A 19,754-nucleotide genomic window follows, 5' to 3' on the forward strand; every position below is an offset into this window, starting at 1 on the left:
TTCCAAAGAGAGGAGCTCTAAATTAAGATGACAGCTGTGTGAAAGCGGGTTGTCTTCTCAATTGAAAATCACTGGCAAACCTTAAGCATGCCAATTTACTATTTATTTCATATATACATGTGAAAAACAAATGTTTTATTTTTTATTGCTCTTTACATACTCTATGATGAATGCGTGATTGTGATGCACTCCGGCATGAACTAGATGAACCCTGCATGGCGAAGTCACAGAATGACCATCCCTGCAGTCCATCAAATTGACACAAATCTTTAATTCTCTGGGGCCCAATCAATACTTATCCCTAGTAGGTCAGACCATTGATTTGACCTGAAAAGATTTTCCATGGCTCTGAGGAGAGAAATACTCCCATAGACCCAAATTACACATTAGTTATACACTAAAAGAGAGAAATTACAAAGATTGATTTTTTTTCACATGAAATCTGGTAAGTGTAATTACACTGTATAAAAAGCTTAATTGAGAGTTTTTGTTTGGTCAGTCATACTTTATGCACTTTTAAAGAGGCAAAAATTGGGGCTTTATCCTTTATATTTCTTTGAGCAATGAAAAGAGTTTTACTGATGCAATATTTAGTTAGCAAACTAAATAATGCATCATTATTGTACCAGACAATAATGCTATGAAACTGACAATTCATTTTCTGGGGCGTCTGGAGACAAATTAATGCGGGTCTTTCTGTTATCTATACAGTCGTTTGGTATATTAAATTTCTTATTGTAGATCTTTGCAATATCTTTGGGTATTTTTTTTTAACATGTATTTTCCCTCAGGGTGTTTGGCACTTGTTAAAACAATAAACAAATTGCCTTACTTTGGAAACCAACTCCCGTTTACTTCCCCTTGATCAACTATGATCAAGTCAAGTCAAAGTTTATTTACAGCAGTTTAAAAAAAACCACACAGAATGCCAGGATGTGAGTCAAAGGCTTGTTTGCATACAAACCTAATAACTAACGCATGGTTTTCAAAATCATCCTCCTGCACAAACATCTTCAAACTCATATGCTAGTTAAGACTCCATAAGTTAGGATGTCAATGCACGGAATAATTTTCTGACTTAAACGTTAGCTTATTCTGGAATCAACATGCGACTTTTCCTTCATTAAGATTCCAGGTAATGAGAGACAGTACCCCACCATTCTGTCCTCTACCCAACTGAACATTCAATACAAGGTTTGTGTTGGACATGCAATTCACTTAGCCACAAAACCCTCTGGTTCCCTCTGATCTACATCAAAATGCACAAATCTGTTTACACAGATGTGCCAGGGCCCAAATCAGATGCAAAAACCCCTAAAACAAGCCACGGTTATTTCATGGGAAAAACAAAGCAGCAAAGGGAACCACAGGCCTACAGATGGCAGCTCGTAACTACAAGGGATGGACCAAAAATTCCCATTTCAGTGGGAAAATTTTGAGGGAAATATGGAGGTTGACAGATATATGATGGGAGCTTTATCCTTTTTGAAATGTTGCCAAATCGTAATGCATGCCAGAAAAGGTTTGAATCAATAATTTTCTGCATAATCAATGGTTTTGAACTATTACATGCAATGACAATTCAGGACTGCATTAAAATCCTAATCATAACCTGCTAAAATAAATACAGTTTATTTCCAGTTTTCTTATAAAATGTTTTTTTTTTATTCTGCTGATTATCACATATGAGCATGGACACAATTATGAGAGTGTCTACTGTAAGTAGTAGAATAGGAGTTTGGTCATTTTGATTTTCAGATCAATACATTCTCTAGGGTAATGAGAATACAGTGTGTCTGGAGTGAAAAAAACAGCTTTTCCATTGGTGTTGTGAAAACTTTACGCATAAATTAGTGTCAAATGCTTGGTCTCAGATAGACAGGGTTACTTTACATACCTTATGGATTTGGGGACCTATCCAGGTTCTTGCCATGTACTGTCAGCGGAGATAAGTAGGAATCAACAGGATAAAAGCCAAGCCAAACAATCTGCCTTGATCTATGTTCCTCACATGCAGGAAGCAATTTTTCATTGCTGAACAAACAGGATAACAAATATGAATGGTAAAAACTGGATCTTGTCCAAACAGTGGCAGCATTTTCCCAGTAGTGTGAAAAGCAGTTGAGGTGCTTCCAGCAGCTGGTAGGGATTCCTTTTAGAAGACTCTCGGGGGGGGGTTGTTTTGAGTATGTCACATTAAGAGAAACCCCCAGGGAACAGCATGTACTCATAGGAGAAATTAAATCTCATGGTTGGCTTTGGAATGCCTCTGTTGCCATGTGGAAGAGAAGACTAGGAGGTCAGGGAATCTTTGCTCTCATTTTTTTTGACAGTTTTGAAAGTTTTTCACAGTCTAGGGCTCTGTCTGTCTGTCTGTCTGTCTTTCTCATGTCTGTCTGTCTGTCCATCCCTTTATTTTAGTTTTTCTTTTTACATCCTTTAGTTCAAAGCGTGCCGACTATAGATCTATCTACCATAAATTCATAGTAAACCAGTGTTTATTCTGGACTGGGTCATGGGGGTTAAAGTCTGATCAAAGTTTCCCAAACTTGTCTTTCCTTCAGTATTTCAAGATGGAGACAAAAGCACTTTGAAGCCATCTAGGAGTTTTAAGCTTGTCCTTAGTAGGCCCTAGGGCCTCCTCTCATTGCATCTTGTAAATACAAGAATTTTATGAATCTGTATCTGACAGGCATGAATACTGTTTGGATTGAATTGGTATATCTCACAAAGTTAATCCTTAAGAACATATATAGTATATTAGAATACATTAAATCAAATCAATTGGATTGGAATGCAACAGATTACACATTACATTACATACAAAGAAGAAATTGTTTGTGAAATGCCATGAGAACAGCTTTTTTTCAGAACTCATATGAGATACAAATAAAATAGAACAGGATATAAAGTATTATTGCCAAATAAATCTGTAATGATAAAAAATAAAGTAAAAGAAAGCTACTGACTAATAATAATTCTTATTGTACACATTTTATAGACACCTAAAGTGGTGTTAAAGGCTACATTACAGAAGAATGCTAAATGCAGATATTTTAATAAAAAAAAGCCATGACAAGCTTTGACAAAGAAGACAGGAAGTACCTCCAAACAGTGGTGGACGAAGTACTCAGCAGTAGTTCTTAAAGTAAAAGTATTAAAACTCATAGTCAAATCTTACTCAACTACAAGTAAATTTTACTGTCAAAAATCTACTCAAGTTAAAATACTGAAGTACTTGCTTTTCAAAATACTTAAGTATTTAAAAGTACAATAAAATGCTCTAATAATATTACATCCTTGTATAATTTTCAGAGTAATTCTAAAGAAACCTGTAACTTTCAGAAACCACCTGATGTGTTGACTCATCCTACTTAACAACGTGGCAATAACTATCCCTTTAATAACATTTCTTTTAACTATAAATGATACCTGCCCTGAATTTTTAACATTTGTATCGTCATAAAATCTCTAAAACAGCGGTGTCCAAATTCAGTCCCAAGGGCTGCTATCTTGCATGTTTTAGTTTTTCTCCCATGAGGTATTTCCTATGTCCTCAGCATCTAAAAGTTCTGCATATTGCTGCTGATAAGCTACCTTATAGATAACTAAAACATCCAGGATATCTGTTCTTAAGGGTTAACTTTGTGAGAAACATTGTGTGGCCAACCGCATTATTAAGAGAAAATCAACAGTGGCTTACAAAGATAAGCCGAGCCAAAAGGAACGAGTAACGACTAGCTTCCTAAAAATGTAGTGGAGTAGAAAGTTCAATATTTTACTTTGAAATGTAGTAAAGGGAAAGTTATTAGTTTCCCCCGCAAAAAATTTACTCAAATGAAGATAATCAGAAAATGTGCTTAGGTACAGTAATTAAGTAAATGAACTCTGTTACTTTCTACCACTGCCTTGGTTTTTTTTTTTTTAAATACAACAAAAAATAGGTTGGGGCAGATTGGCAACCATGTCTTGCATGATATGTAGTTGCATCATAAGTTTTTTTTTTTTTCAGGTTATGAAAACCCAGTCTTAGATATCTCTGCATAGAAATAACCTTCTCTCCCCATTCATTGGATTTACGCCTGCTATCACTGCTTCTTCCTAAAAACAAGTTTTAGAATTTGAATCTGGAAAGATTCTGCCTTGTTTTCCAAGATTGTGGGCAGCACTTTTCTGTGGTTCCAAACACCAGTCATGTTGCCAAACTGGTCAATGCTTTTTGTATTCAAATGGATGTAGACCCTAAAGAGTTTTTACACCTGAATTAAACAGTAATAGGAAAGAAATGTGTATGTGCAGTCACGTCTGCTTTCCTAAATGGCTCTGTCCAATAAAATCAGGATACTGTACTGTTAAATGCTTAGTTTTCTGCAGACCGATGAGTCACAGCTGATGCTGAAACTGCAGTGACATTTATGGATCAGACAGAGGCAGTGCCAGATTGAGAAATTTAAGGTCTCCCTGCTTGATCAAATGACTTTAGCCTCAATTAAGTTTTATTGTCTGAGTCATCGCAATGCATGTGTGCTGCCTTTTTACCTGTAGATTTGCCCTTAACAGACCTCTTTGTGTGTGTGTGTGTGGGGGGGTGGGTCGGTACGTGGATTGGGTGTGTGCAGTAGTCTAGCTGTAAAAAAAAAAAAAAAAAGAAGGGGGATGGTCATTTTTTTTTTGGAAGCACACTCAATATAGTCCATTACCCTAAAGCAACATGCACACTGCAAAAACGATCTAGAAATAAGTAAAAAATTTCTTAAATTGAGTGTATTCACCCTTAATTTGAGCAGGTAAATGAGAAAGTTTGCCGATGGAATGAGTAATTTTACTCTTAAAATAAGATAATTAGATAATATGCACTTGAAATAAGACAGTGCAATTGTGTTTTCTTATTTTAAGTGTAAGTTGTCTTGTTCCATTGGCAAAATGTCTCTTTTACCTCCTCAATCCAAGAACAAATGCACTTATTTTAAGAAAAAATGACTTATCTAGATTCAGATTTTTTGCAGTGCATGGTATGGTTATTACATGTAGGGTACGCTGGTCATTGATCTTGACCAAGGCACCTTAAAGTAGAACTGCAGTCAGTCTCTGGACTGGCATGACTATCACTGTGCCTACATAGTTAGGGATAAATGCAGAGGACTGATCTTATTTATTTTGCTCAGGCTACTGGCCCACAGCCCGCCAAATGTTGAAAGGGCAATATTATTGCTATTACTGTTAATATATAGTACACATTTTACACATTCTGTATTAAAATGTCACAGGGGATGGTATGGGGGGGTGGTCATTTAAGACAGGGGATGATTTTTAAGATTTTTTTGAGAAGGGGGATGCCATCTTCCCCTCAACTTGAGTACTAGGTGTATGTGTGTGCGTGTTTGTTGTTGTGGTGAATGCTTGTGTATTTCTGGATTTAATCACTCTGGATAACTGCCTTTTATTTATCTGTTTGTGAAAAAAATCATGCACAATACCTCATCTTTTGGCACACTTTTATAATGTTTACATGTCATGTTTAGCTTCTTCCATTTTCTAATTATTGCTCCAAAAGTGGACCTTTTTTCACCAAGCTGCTTGGTAATTTCCCTGTAGCGCATTCCAACCTTGTGTACAATTTTGTCTCTAGTGTCTTTGGACAGCTCTTTGGTCTTGGCCATGTTAGTAGTTTGATTCTTACTGATTGTATGGGGTGGACAGGTATCTTCGTACAGCTAATGACCTCAAACAGGTGCATCTAATTTAGGATAATAAATGGAGTGGAGGTGGACATTTTGAAGGCAGACTAACAGGTCTTTGAGTGTCAGAATTCCAGCTGAAATACAGGTGTTCAAGTACTTATTTGCAGCTGAATCATTCAAATAAATAGTTAAAAATCATACATTGTGATTTCTCGATTTTTTTTAAATATTATTTCTCTCACAGTGGACCAGCAGCTAGAATGACAATTTCAGACCCCTGCATGATTTCTATTTGGGAGAACTTGCAAAATAGCTGGATGTTCAAATACTTATTTCCCTCACTGTTAGAAACAGCATAACATTCAAATAACAAACAGATGAGAACATACCTTAACCCACGTACCAAAGTTACTGATAGCAGTCACCCAATAAAATTAAAGACAATCTCATTTGGCTGAGGATAATAAAACACCAACTTTAGCCTCAAGGGATAAAAACACAACTATTTTTTTTTTATATATAGGTACCTTGAAAGAGAAATAAGCATAAATTGAGGCCTACATCCTTGATAAATATGTTATATTAACAATGATGGAGGTGGAAACTACAAACCTTTTTCTATGTTATACCAGAATAAAACTGCATGAATGTTGATGCATGTTGTAAGTGTACCAGAAACTAACATTGTAAACATGTCTTAAAAGTCTCTGACATCACATGATCTGCTTTTGAGTCGCTCCTGTTTTTTTTCTATTTTATTTTATTTAGTCTTTGCCTCCATCTAGTGGACAGATAAAAGAAAAAAAACTTCTCTCCGATTGGCCTAATTTGTGATGTGCTTCTTTCTGATTGGCTCTTAAAGCCATACCGTGACTTTTGAGTTTCCGTACAGGAACAAACAACAGTTAAATATATTTTTGGCGTTGCTTAAGTAAAATATTTATTTATATTTCTTACATTTATTCAACAAATATTTTTCATTGAGCTTTTGACATTTTGGGGATTATCTACTAAAAGCATAAGTGTTGGAGGTGTATAAACACGGAGGGGTTCTTGTTTCTTGTCGGAAGAGAAAGGCTAAAGGAGTTCGGAACCCCGAAGTTGAACATAGAGCTTCCCCTCGATGCTGTTTTGACAAAATGTTTGGCTTTAACACATTTCTGAGGCCAACATTTGTCTTCCTGTTAGTGAAGTGTTGCCTGGTTAGTTGTGATATAACGGACGGGAACGCGGAACATCTTAAGAGGGAGCACTCACTGACAAAGCCTTACCAAGGTAAGGAAAGCTAACCAACCAGCCGAACTCTGTCTGTTTTCCTCTCTATCGTCGGTTTCAAAAAGTTTTCAGTGATCTCGCCAGCTCAAATTGACACATTTCCAACAATGTGCATCTGCAATAGCTTTTTTCAAATTACAAGGGAAAAGATAGATATTCTGAAACATCTGCAAATCTAGTTCTCGATTGCTTGACTTGAAGCCTGCTAAATCATTTGCAGGTCGTCCAGAACATTCCCCATTGGAAAATTACCTCTCCTAAAGCTCTAAGGCATTTTAAAACAGATCTTTCATCCAAAAAGTCTGACTTAACTCCTTCCTATCCCTGGATTGCTATTTTGTTGTCACAGGTATGATAAAAGCCAAGTGTTCGACTAAAACTGATCTAACTAGTGAACATAACATGATTGTAGATTATAATTTCTTTTAAAAAAAAAATGCATTTTTGGGCTTTATTTGAGTTGAGTTGACAAATGAAATGCAGAGTGTTCTTCTATATTTTTTCCACTATTGTATATGAAGAGGGTAAATGTTCCTAAAACCAAATTATATTATCTTCTTGACTCAAACTTAGATTTCAATTTTATTTTACTTTAGCATTCAAACAGTTAAAAATAAGTTCACTGATCTGGTACCTAACAATGATGATACTGTTTGTACTTTTTAGTTTTGCCTACTTTCATACAGGCACCCCTGTATTGGCCTCCTGTAGAAGCTCTGAGGTTGTTGATCATGATAAGCAACTGACTTGCATCCTTACCTGCAGGTGCCTGAAGCAATGCAGGAAAAACTCTCATGCTTTGGAAATCTAGTCTGCATACGTGTAAGGCTGTGCAAACAGTAATTAAATTGCAGTGCAAACACAGACAGCTCGTTTAAACACCAGCAGTATGAGGTGGCGTTATAAAATAACTCGCTCAAACAATTGTTGTATTGATGCATTATTGTCTCCGTTTGCATATTTTATTTCTTAGATCTGCCATGTTTAAAGTTTTCATGAACAGTATTTACTTCAGTCAGTTTAAGAGGAATCAAATCCAGGATTTGCATTGTGCATGTTTAGCCATGTGAGGCACTAAGTTTTGTTTGTTTCCTTCTGATATCTTAAGGTTGTGGGCAAATTGAATGACTGCAAAAGTAATGAATTGTTCCTTTTAGATTTTTGTTTGATCCCCTCATATTTCTCTTAAGGTGTTGGAAGTCAGTGGGATTTCTGGGGAAGCACACTGGTGACAAGCTCGTATGTCCGACTTACTCCAGATGAGAGAAGCAAGCAGGGATCCATATGGAATACTGTGGTGAGGAAGATTGAATGTATGCTGACTGAAATAATGAAGTTGAATGATTGTTTCACTCCATGACTCTGATCACTTGGAGTCATTAAAAATCCAAGGTCCAAGCATCCAAACCAATGAGGGCAGAAGGCACACTCTAACAAATTGTACATTCTAGAAGAATTTTGTTTGAATATAAATTATTAAGGAGACCAAAGCCTCATAATTATCATTACTTCAAAACCCAATAAACATTCTTATCATTTAATTATTAAGATCTCTGCATGTAGCCAGACTTTTAAGGTTTTGCAAATCTATCCTTGATCTGATTTGTCTGCTCTGACCAAAATGAAGAAAAATTCTACTCCTAAGAAGGTCTATAAAAAAAAAAATATATATCTGTACTGAAAAAGCAGTAAAGGAAATTGTTAATAAATAGTTGGGTGGGGTAGAGTAGAACCAGGCCAAGTGGAGCGGGTGGAAAATTGTGGTAAATTTGGTACATGTCATTGCTTGAATTTTTCGGTGGTGTACCATTTGATAAACTTTGTTAAAAGATGGCTCAATCATAAAAGATGGCTCAATCAATCGGCCTTATGATTTGTCAAAGCTGCATAAAATCTCTCCCACATCCTATTAGACAATCTTCATCAACCCAAAGTGACACTGGGGATATTGAAAGTCTCTGGTGCAAATAAAAACCCCTTACTGCATTTGTTTATGCATTCAAAATTTCTGTTCCTTCTCACTTTGTTTATGTAAATTCCTTGTAGCCTTGTTACCTGAAGGACTGGGAGCTGCATGTGCAGTTTAAAGTTCACGGATCAGGAAAGAAGAATCTCCATGGAGACGGCATTGCCATCTGGTACACGAAGGATAGACTCCATCCAGGTAAATCTTAATCCCAATTCCTGTTTCTGCTCAGATTCTCTGGAAGTAAATGGTTCAGGAGACCTGAACAACACGCTTTACACTACATTCAGTCATTCATCCACACACTGGTTATGGCAAACTACATTGTAGCCACAGCTGCCCTGGGGCTCACTGACAGAAGCGAGGCTGTCGTATACTGTCCCCACTGGGCCCTCTGACCACCATCAGTAAGCGATGCAGATGAAGTGTCTTGCCCAAGGAAACAACGACAATGAAAGCCGGAGCCAGGGCTCGAACCGACAACCCTCCGGATGCAGCGCATACTCCTTCATCTGATGCCACTGTCACCAACTTACAGTTCAGTGTGCCATGTTTGGATTTATGTTTGTGCTGCATGGTTTAAATGCATATTTTTTATGATTTTATTTTATTTTTTTCTTGCAATGATGGTCTTAAAAAAATGACATCCATCCATCCATCCATCCATCCATCCATCCATCCATCCATCCATCCATCCATCCATCCATCCATCCATCCATCCATCCATCCATCCATCTATCCATCTTGAGATTAGGTGGCCTGCTTTGATGCCCCTCTGGAGCTAAAGAACCACTTGCGTAGCAATATTAACCAAAAACATGCCTTTAACCTCGCTGAAATGGTTCTTCATCAGTTACATCAGTTTCTTCCTTCAGGGCGATGTCTTAGAGTCCCTGCCTGTTGATTGAACTCATTTGTTCCGCTTTCCATTAAGGCAATAAACAGTATCAAGCAGTAAATTGTGGAATAGGCAATGGTATTCAAAATTTAAACTAAACTGACATGATTTTTTTTTATTTATTATCTCATATAACAGATTTTTTAAAGAAGGGTTTTTTATTATTATTTTTTTTTTTTTTCAAATTTTTTTTATGGTGACTGTAATGTCACACACTTCCTTGTGTATTTTATTCATTGTCTTATAATGAAATTTCTATAGCAGTCTTTTTATGTGTGAATGCAGTGTGACACATACTTTGGACTATGTAGCAGCCAGAGTCTGTTCCCATATAAAATTTATTTTGGGACAAAAAGTTAATCTAATCTAAACGATGCTCTTTAGCTGCACTGTACACTTAGATACCATGTAAATAAGTTGGTCCAGGCAAAACAAACACATTTGGTGTTAACACAACTTTAGGGAATGGCAAAGAATATTTCTAACTCTAGACTGGACATACAGGTGCTGGTCATAAAATTAGAATATCATGAAAAAGTAGATTGATTTCAGTAATTCCATTTAAAAAGTGAAACTTGTATATTATATTCATACATTACATACAAACTCATATATTTCAGATGTTTATTTTGTTTAATTTTGATGATTACAAATGACAACAAATGAAAATCTCAAATTCATCATATCAGAAAATTAGAATATTACTGAAGACCAATAAAAACAAAGGATTTATAGAAATGTTGGCCAACTGAAAAGTATGAACATGAAAAGTATGAGCATGTACAGCACTCAGTATTTAGTTGGGCCTCCTTTGGCCTGTATTACTGCAGCAATGCGGCGTGGCATGGAGTCGATCAGTCTGTGGCACTGCTCAGGTGTTATGATAGCCCAGGTTGCTCTAATAGTGGCTTTTAGCTCTTCTGAATTGTTGGGTCTGGTGTATTGCATCTTCTTCTTCACAATACCCCATAGATTTTCTATGGGGTTAAGGTCAGGAGAGTTTGCTGGCCAATTAAGAACAGGGATACCATGGTCCTTCAACCAGGTACTGGTAGCTTTGGCACTGTGTGCAGGTGCCAAGTCCTGTTGGAAAATGAAATCTGCATCTCCAAAAAGTTGGTCAGCTGCAGGAAGCATGAAGTGCTCTAAAACTTCCTGGTATGTGGCTGCGTTGACCCTGGACCTCAGAAAACACAATGGACCAACACCAGCAGATGACATGGCACCCCAAACCATCACTGACTGTGGAAACTTTACACTGGACTTCAAGCAACGTGGATGAAGTGCCTCTCTTCTTTTCCTCCAGACTCTGGGACCTTGATTTCCAAAGGAAATGCAAAATTTACTTTCATCAGAGAACATGACTTTGGACCACTCACCAGCAGTCCAGTCCTGTTTCTCTTTAGCCCAGGCAAGACGCTTCTGACGCTGTCTGTGGTTCAAGAGTGGCTTGACACAAGGAATGCGACAGCAGAAACCCATGTCTTTCATATGTCTGTGTGTGGTGGTTCTTGAAGCACTCACTCCAGCTGCAGTCCACTCTTTGTGAATCTCCCCCACATTTTTGAATGGGTTTTGTTTCACAATCCTCTCCAGGGTGCGGTTATCTCTCTTGCTTGTACACTTTTTTCGACCACATCTTTTCCTTCCCTTCGCCTCTCTATTAATGTGCTTGGACACTGAGCTCTGTGAACAGCCAGCCTCTTTAGCGATGACCTTTTGTGTCTTGCCCTCCTTGTGCAAGGTGTCGATGGTCGTCTTTTGGACAACTGTCAAGTCAGCAGTCTTCCCCATGATTGTGTAGCCTATAGAACTAGACTGAAAGACCATTTAAAGGCTTTTGCAGGTGGTTTGAGTTAATTAGCTGATTAGAGTGTGGCACCAGGGGCCATCAATTTTGAACCTTTTCACAATATTCTAATTTTCTGATATGATGAATTTGAGATTTTCATTTGTTGTCATTTGTAATCATCAAAATTAAACAAAATAAACATCTGAAATATATGAGTTTGTATGTAATGTATGAATATAATATACAAGTTTCACTTTTTAAATGGAATTACTGAAATCAATCTACTTTTTCATGATATTCTAATTTTATGACCAGCACCTGTATAGTGCAGATTTTTATTTAGATTTAACACATTTACTATCTTTCTGACAAAATCTGTTCCCAAGCAAATCGTTTGTTGGAGGAGCGATTCAGCAGCTGCACAAGTTAGACCTGTTTAAGTCGCATCACATCTCTTGCTAAGCCAAAAGCAAAAATTAAATAAAGTAACCCCTTTTTAATCTGCAGCGTACACCAAACAGACAGTTTTACAAATTAAAGCAGGATTTTAAGATGTATGCAGTAAATTGTAAAAATATGGGGTTGGGGCATGTAGACAGGACTATAGGACATCTATTTGTACAGTTTATTTGCGAAACAGGTTGGTTTAAGGGCAAGTAGTCAATTTAAAAAGTTAAAGGGATGAAAAATTGTAGTTGTGGTAGAGTATAGTGACTTTATCAGGAATTGTACATAATTACTTTAGATGTAACAATCTTAATTCAAGAGTCCATCATAATCCAATGTTCATTTCCATTGTTTCAGTTTCTTCTCATATTTGCTGTTCAGTGTGTGTGTTGTCCGCTCATATCTCACCCTCATGTCTGCCTCCACCTTAGGCCCAGTGTTTGGAAACCAAGATCAGTTTCATGGCCTGGCTATTTTTTTGGACACCTTCCGCAATGACCTCCATGGAATGGATGTGAGTGTGGCTCTAGTGGATTAATCTGCTTGTTTCTTTTCAGGGCCTGTGTTTTCCAACAATGCTCACTTCCAGGGACTGGCCGTTTTTATAGATACTTACTCTAATGATGAGTCGACGGATGTGAGTGGTTCCTGTTGGCATGCTCTTAGCTTTTGTTTCAGTGCTGAGTTTAATGTCGTTATTGTTAAGAAGCATGTTGTCAGAATTCAGAGCATTTCAACATTTAAATCCCAGAATGATTTAAACATGTGCAGAAATTGAATGGGAAATTTTACATTGTCACATCCTTGTTGAAATCTAAACAGTAAATTGGATTATCTATAAATTGCATTTATAATTTCATTTCAAAAGTGCTGCATCCTTTTATTTGACCATTTGATCTGAAACCATGAGCTTAGTTTTGCATGCTAAAAAAATTTTTTTAGTGTTGCAAAACCACATTTTATGATTTAAGGAGTCCTGTTGTATTGTTTTATACACACATGGTCTATTGCATCCATTTCTGTCATTTTTTGTTTTGTTTTCTAGTTTTGTTGCAGTGATTATTTAATATTTTGTATCTGATCGTTTGTTTGTTACCAGCGCTCCTTCCCTTACATCTCAGCTATGGTAAACAATGGCACAGTGAATTATGATCATGGGAAAGATGGCCGTTCATCGGAGCTTGGAGGCTGCTCAGCTGACATCCGAAACCGAGACTTTGACACATACCTTGCTATCCGTTATTCCAGAGGAAGATTGACTGTGAGTAGTGACCCGGAAAGGTTCCTTTTTTTAAAGTAGAATAACTTGCATTTTTTATTTTTATAATGTACTATTTATATCACTCATCACCTATAGGAAATAAAACAAACGTTCGAACTGTTCAAAGAGCCATATTGGACCAAAAAAACAAAAACCTATCTGTCTGGAGCCACAAAAATGTAAATGTCGTATATAAGCCTTGTATAGCAACACAGACTCTAATTATATTAGCCAACTATAGAAAAGGAATACATGGGACTAAATGTATAATAAGTACTCATGATTAAATGTTTATACTTGAGTAAATGTCCCATCATGTGACGACTCTGCTCAGTTCAAATTCTATAGTAGCACAAGGAGAGGAAGGAGCAGTGAACTGCTCGCCGCTTTACCGCCCTTCACCTTGTGGTTTGTATGTATTAGGTTTTGTTGCATTAATTAAATTATGGAAACGCAACAAAGAAGTTGTTTTTTGGTGTTATTTTTTATTTTGAAGATTTGGGGAAAAATGGAAGAAAATTCACCTACCTGCATTAGAGTGCTACCTTTTCGATCTGTGAACGGTTATCCATGTCTTGCGACGACACTAGCAGCAGTAGTGGAGTTTGGAGATGCAATCTACTTCTTAAATCTATCTTTGATCCTAATCTATCTTTGAAACTCTTTCTCTCACTCCTAACTTTGTGATTGTCTGCAAATTTAGCATGCCTTCCCGGTAAATGCCTTTTCAAGTTATTCCCTTTTATTTCTTGGCAACTTCTTAATGCAAAGCAAACATGCAGGCAATCCTTTCACATTAGTAATGAAAGCAAATGATTCGGTCCATTCTTCTTTGAATCCTCTGTTTTCATCAGCTATCTTCCCTTTTTTCCCTTTGGGATTCATGGCCCGAGACACACCCGCTGATTGGTTTACAACAGCCATGACCCAAATCTCCCTTAACAGAAATGTTAACATTTATTGTTTATATTTATGTATTATTATTTATTATACAAATTATTATTTATTATACACATTTTTACAGCTTTATAAAACATAATGAATGTTTGTTTGACCTCCTGCACAGCATATTAAAGCAAACAAAAAAAAATCTATCTTTTTCCATTTTCATAAATGTTTGAAAAAGCTCCAGGGAGCTGCAAGGTGGGCATTTCAGAGCTGCAGGTTGCCGACCCCTGCCAAAACAAGGGTCTATACGACTAACTTTCTCACCGTCTGTTATCGTTTTGGTCTTTCCTCCAAAATGTGTGTACACATTTGTCATGCATTTTGAGCAGTTTTATTATCCATTTATTGATAACTATAAAAAGTGGCTATAGTTAATTCATGTATTATTTCAATCAAGGGTAAGCGATAATCTAAATGTTTTTCAAATTATTATAACTGACAGCAACTTTAACGTGTTTTAACACACTTTAAGTATTGGTCACAAAAACAGCAGAATATTTCTAAGGAAAGCCTTTAGAATAAACCAATCAACATTTAATGAGACATTTTGTACCCTTTTAATGGAAAATATCTTTAAAATAGCATTTTTCTTTGACCCTTTAAGACTAAAAAATAGTTCCTCAGCAGTTCAGAGCTAATCCTTCCCTATTTTACTGAATCTGAATGTACTTTTGGTCAGAAGTTCCCGGGCTTTTCTGCTGATGTCATCAAGCACCTATATGTTTCATGAGTCCAAGCTAGGTAACAATCAAAGCGTTATATTCAAGATGGAGTTTGCGGATACTCAGAAGTGACCAGCATCCAGCTCAACTCAGACGCCAATGGTAACTCCACCTAAGGTGAAAAAAAACAAAAACTAAGTATGAGCGCAAGGTGGGAAAACAGGCAAAACAGTGCTGCAGTTTTGTGTCTTTGCCATAGGTGGCAGTATAAGGAAACTGTAATGTTTCTTTAACTACTAATTCTCCTCACCCAGGCAAAAATACATGTTAAAAAGTAAATAAAACAGAGTTGTTACTCTTGGTCCAAGCAAGAGTAACAACTCTGGACTCTGGACTGGTTCTGCATTTCGGGCACGTGTACCAGTGAAGATTACTTTTCAGCATTGGGTCCTCTTTCATTCCAGGGTTTTCAGCCCAGGCTTCTTCTAACGAGATGGAAGCAGCCAGTTAACCAGCAATATATATATATATATATATATATATATATATATATATATATATATATATATATATATATATATAAACCGTGTGGATGGGTTTTTTTGTCTTGTCTTTGTTTAGTCATTTGCAGGAGTGTCCTTGGGATGAGCGGGAGGGGATTGGACATGTATAAGCTTTTGCTTCTTCCATCCCCTTTTCAAGCCATGCATATGTATTGTTTGTCATTATATGTATTGTAAAATGTGTGCAGGTTTGAAATAAACTTTTTGAAATGAAAAAAAAAAGTCTGACCCCGGCTCCAGCGTTTCCACCAGGTGGAAAGTGATGGCCAGCTAGAATACTGGAGTCTCTCCTTTCATGGTTGAAAGCCTGAGGGGAAGAGGGTGCGTACTTCCTGCAGTTGGGTTTAAAAACCCACTGTTCCAGGATGTGACATCAGAGAGACGGGCTGTATCAAAATGCAGTTGTCTTTTGATCTCGTGACACATCGGGTGAGGGACGGCACGTTTCCTTTCCAAGTTTGTTTTTGATTGATCACAAGCTTTGTGTCAAATGTGATATACACATGTTTCAGGCCTCATTTAGTGTGTTACTTGATGAATCAGATTCCTGATCTGTTTTGGATCAATGTACTGTTAATGAGCCAAGCTGCAGCTGGTAAACAAGGCCTCAGATTTCCCTCTTGGAAAGGAGTGTAAAAACTCCGGTCTTCAAAGGGGTGATGTACTGTAGCTTTAAATCAACACTCCTGCATCAAATGACTGAACGCTTCCTCAGCCCAATGACTTCATGTCCTCAGTATATGACGCAAATCTGTTCAAACTCTAGATCTAGTGGAACACTCTTAGACAAGTGAGTCTGAATACTTTTATTTATTTATTTTTTTTTCAAAGTAAAAAAGGTTTTATTTTGCCTGCTGTCCAAACAAAATGAATTTGTTTAAAACTAAACATGTTTAGCTTTAGATTTTAGTACCGTAAATAACTCTAATTATGTCATGCATAATTCATAAAGAATTCCTTACCATTGAAAATGGCATCTTGATCTCCTCAAGAGAATTTATGTGCAGTGAGCCTTTCTTTCTATTAATTGACAAAGGTTTATAAAAGGAATACATTCTGGGTTTCTCACTATACCTAAAAACCATAGGATTGTGCTGGATTCCCACATGAATACCAGTTTAATGCCTTTGTTGATCCTGAATTGCTTTACATAAAAAAGATCCTCACCAGCAGACTATTCTGCCATCTTATTCTTGGATCTTTGGGTTTCAAATTACAGTTTTTGCCGATTTTGTCATTTAGACAATTATAGAACCCCATCTTTACTCTTGTTTGGAACCAAAAGTTCTAATATTATAGGCATTATTTTGTTTCAGGTGATGGTTGATGTGGACGACAAGAACGAGTGGAAAGAGTGCATCGACATTGGAGGTGTGCGTCTCCCTACTGGATATTACTTTGGTGCATCAGCAGCAACTGGAGACCTCTCAGGTAATGACAGAGCAGGGAAGTATAACAGTGAGGAAAGTGAATCTGGCTTAAATGAATTTAAAAGCAATTCTCTGAAACTTTCACTTTTTTTTCTTTTGGCCAAAAAGCAATCAGATATTTAGATTTTGAAAGTAATATCCAATGATCTTTCTCATCCTTCATTGTGCCAGATAATCATGACATCATCTCTATGAAGCTGTACCAGCTGATGGTGGACCACACCCCAGAGGAAGAGAACTTGGACTGGACTAAAATCGAGCCCAGTGTCAACCTTTTTAAGTCCCCCAAAGGTAGGTTAGGATTTCGTGGTAGGAAGTTGGGAAAAAGGAAAACTTTATACCAGTTAACATGTTTTCCATTAACTGTCAAGTGGTATCAATGGTGCATACTCTTATTAATTATAGTATTCTTGTCTCATTCAAACTCACAAATGCTCACTTCAGTGCAGCGATTGGGATTCATAAAAAACAAACTTTAAAATGTGTGGTCCCTCATACCGTCTGTGATTCATATGCACGTTTCTTAGAGAGAGGAATCGGGTAACCGAAGCCGGTGTGCATCACCACTTTTCTCTGAGATTTATTGTCTCGTCATATGAAACTTTAATCATAGATTGATTTACCAGATCCGAAACTGTAGCGCAGTATATGCCAGCACTGCTGAGTCGACTTGACACCAATAAAATAGATAAATTCTGCACATATTTCAATGTTTCCTACTCATCACCTTCCTCTCTGGTGATCAATGGGACGAGTCGTACAGATGAATGTCCTTATGTAACGATCACAGAGATTGCTGTAAACATTTAAATACCCCATACCAACCATGCTAAATGGTGTGCAGCTGCTGATTTAACAAGTACTTGTTTTAGTTAATTACAACTGTAATTCATGATCGTCACAAGCGTGAATTAGTATGAAACATTTTCAACAATTTATCAATAAATCTGATACATCACAGCCTGAAATAAGCGCCATGCTGCCTGGATGTCCTTGCACCAGAATCTGAATGCAACATTGACTTCCCACCTCATACACCAGCAACTTGGTTAAACTGTGGTTGCCATTGCTAACCATTAAAGGACATTTAGCTGCTTGCTCATTTTAAACACACAGTGATGCTAATGCAGTGCTTTGCATGGACCATTTATGGTTTAATATGGGCTGAAGAAGGAAGAACATGAAGTAGACCCTTGGATATAAACTGCCAGGGAAACCTGTGATCTCTACAGGACCATGACTTGGTTTTTGTGTGTGCAAGAAGGCTGTGGAATAACAGAATGGAATTGCAGTTAGATAAGTAGTACTGGTAGTGAAATCAAATTTTAAGCCAAGAGTAGAATAGCACAAAGACTGCATTGAAATGGTTAAATTTCCCCTCCTCTTTTGCAGACAACATTGATGATCCTACTGGAAACTTCCGTGGCACGCCCCTCACAGGTTGGAAGGTGTTCCTGCTTCTGCTGTGTGCTCTGCTTGGAATCGTTGTGTGTGCAGTGGTGGGAGCTGTGGTTTTCCAGAAGAGACAGGAGAGAAACAAGAGGTTCTACTGAACATAGATGCAACATAGACATTCACAATGACAGAACGAGCACATACAATGTGAAATTTTGCTGAAGATTGTACAAATGTTTATAACTTTTAAAGCACTGAGTAACAAATGAATATTGGTAATGAAAAGGTGGAGGATGCTTGTTGATGTCAACATTTACCCTGAATGGATTTTTCTTTTATGTGTCCTCATGCTTTGATAGCAGGGTAAAAGTAGATTTGAACATGGAATTCAGTAAAGAATTGTCACCACATGCCTTTTGGTTAATCTGGTGTCTCCAGCATCTTTAGGGAATGGGGAAATTTTGATATATTTTTTCCTTTTACTTTGTCTTCCAATCATGTTGTTTTTGCAAGTAGTACCAGGCTAAAAAATGATCATTCAAAATAAGATCAACCAATATGTTGGCCTGCAACCTTGATTTACAGCAGAAGAAAAATTTGTGTTTATCATTTTTTGGGATGGGGGGGGGATAATACTGTTCTCCACAATATCAGAATCTTCCTCTTTGTCGTTTGGAGTTTGTTTTGTCTAATTTCTGTCAGTTGCATTTTGGGATTCTGATTTTTTTTTCTTCTTTTCTATCAGTATCAAAAGGTGATGCCATAAGATCCACAGTTCTTAGTTGGTCTTCTTTTTATGTATGTTTCACACTTAGAAATGCAGTTATGTATAATGATTTAATCGTTTTCTGGAAAATAATTTAATCTAGAACTAAAAAAAAAAAAATGGATAATTTGGCTTAAAAAAAAAAGAAACATTGAGCAGGTTAATGAATAATCCTATTTTGAGTTTCGTTTACATTTCAAGTCTTTTTTTACATGGAATATCCTTTGCTGCTGTCAAGTTGTAATAATCACACAGACATGTCATAGACATGTCTCTTTACAATCAGCCTCTGCTAACAGCTATGAATTAAAAACTGCTATGTGCTTTGGAAGTTTTGAGGTAATTTAATGTGTAGATATGTCAGCTGTGATTTTTTTTTCTTTTTTTTTTTAATGAGATGTATCGGCATTTGGATTTCAGTTTTTTTTCCCTTTTTTTTTAAATGAGATGTATCGGCATTTGGACTTCAGTTTTTTTTTTCTTTTTAAGGCTCTCTGGAAAAAAAAAGTATTAGTTAATCTTCAGTTTTAATGAAAAGCCAATTTTCTATCCAAAACCCTAAATCAATATTTCTGTTGTGAGGCCACTAACTAGACATGTTCTTTTTTTCTTCATTTAAAGGTTTAATGTGAGCATCCTACAGTTAGCATCTACATGTTTTTTTTTTTTA

General features: G+C 36.8%; 1 protein-coding gene across 2 annotated transcripts; it reads left to right on the plus strand.

Annotated features, from left to right (window-relative positions):
• The first annotated feature begins 6,652 nt into the window (after window positions 1-6,652).
• Window positions 6,653-19,204, plus strand: lman2 (lectin, mannose-binding 2). Of its 2 annotated transcripts, none has more exons than XM_038295425.1 (8): window positions 6,653-6,956; window positions 8,147-8,253; window positions 9,003-9,120; window positions 12,617-12,696; window positions 13,159-13,320; window positions 16,810-16,924; window positions 17,095-17,214; window positions 18,316-19,204. In XM_038295425.1, exons 1-8 carry the CDS (start codon window positions 6,821-6,823, stop codon window positions 18,474-18,476), a joined length of 999 nt encoding a protein of 332 aa, XP_038151353.1. In that variant the 5' UTR covers window positions 6,653-6,820; the 3' UTR covers window positions 18,477-19,204. The 2 variants fall into 2 exon arrangements, with proteins under 2 accessions (XP_038151353.1, XP_038151352.1); XM_038295424.1 differs by lacking the exon at window positions 12,617-12,696 and adding an exon at window positions 12,491-12,573 and having other exon boundaries at window positions 6,660-6,956.
• The last annotated feature ends 550 nt before the right edge of the window (window positions 19,205-19,754 follow it).

The sequence above is a fragment of the Cyprinodon tularosa genome, unplaced genomic scaffold (genome assembly GCF_016077235.1).
Source record: "Cyprinodon tularosa strain WSP-4 unplaced genomic scaffold, ASM1607723v1 ctg355, whole genome shotgun sequence".
NCBI lineage: Eukaryota > Metazoa > Chordata > Actinopteri > Cyprinodontiformes > Cyprinodontidae > Cyprinodon > Cyprinodon tularosa.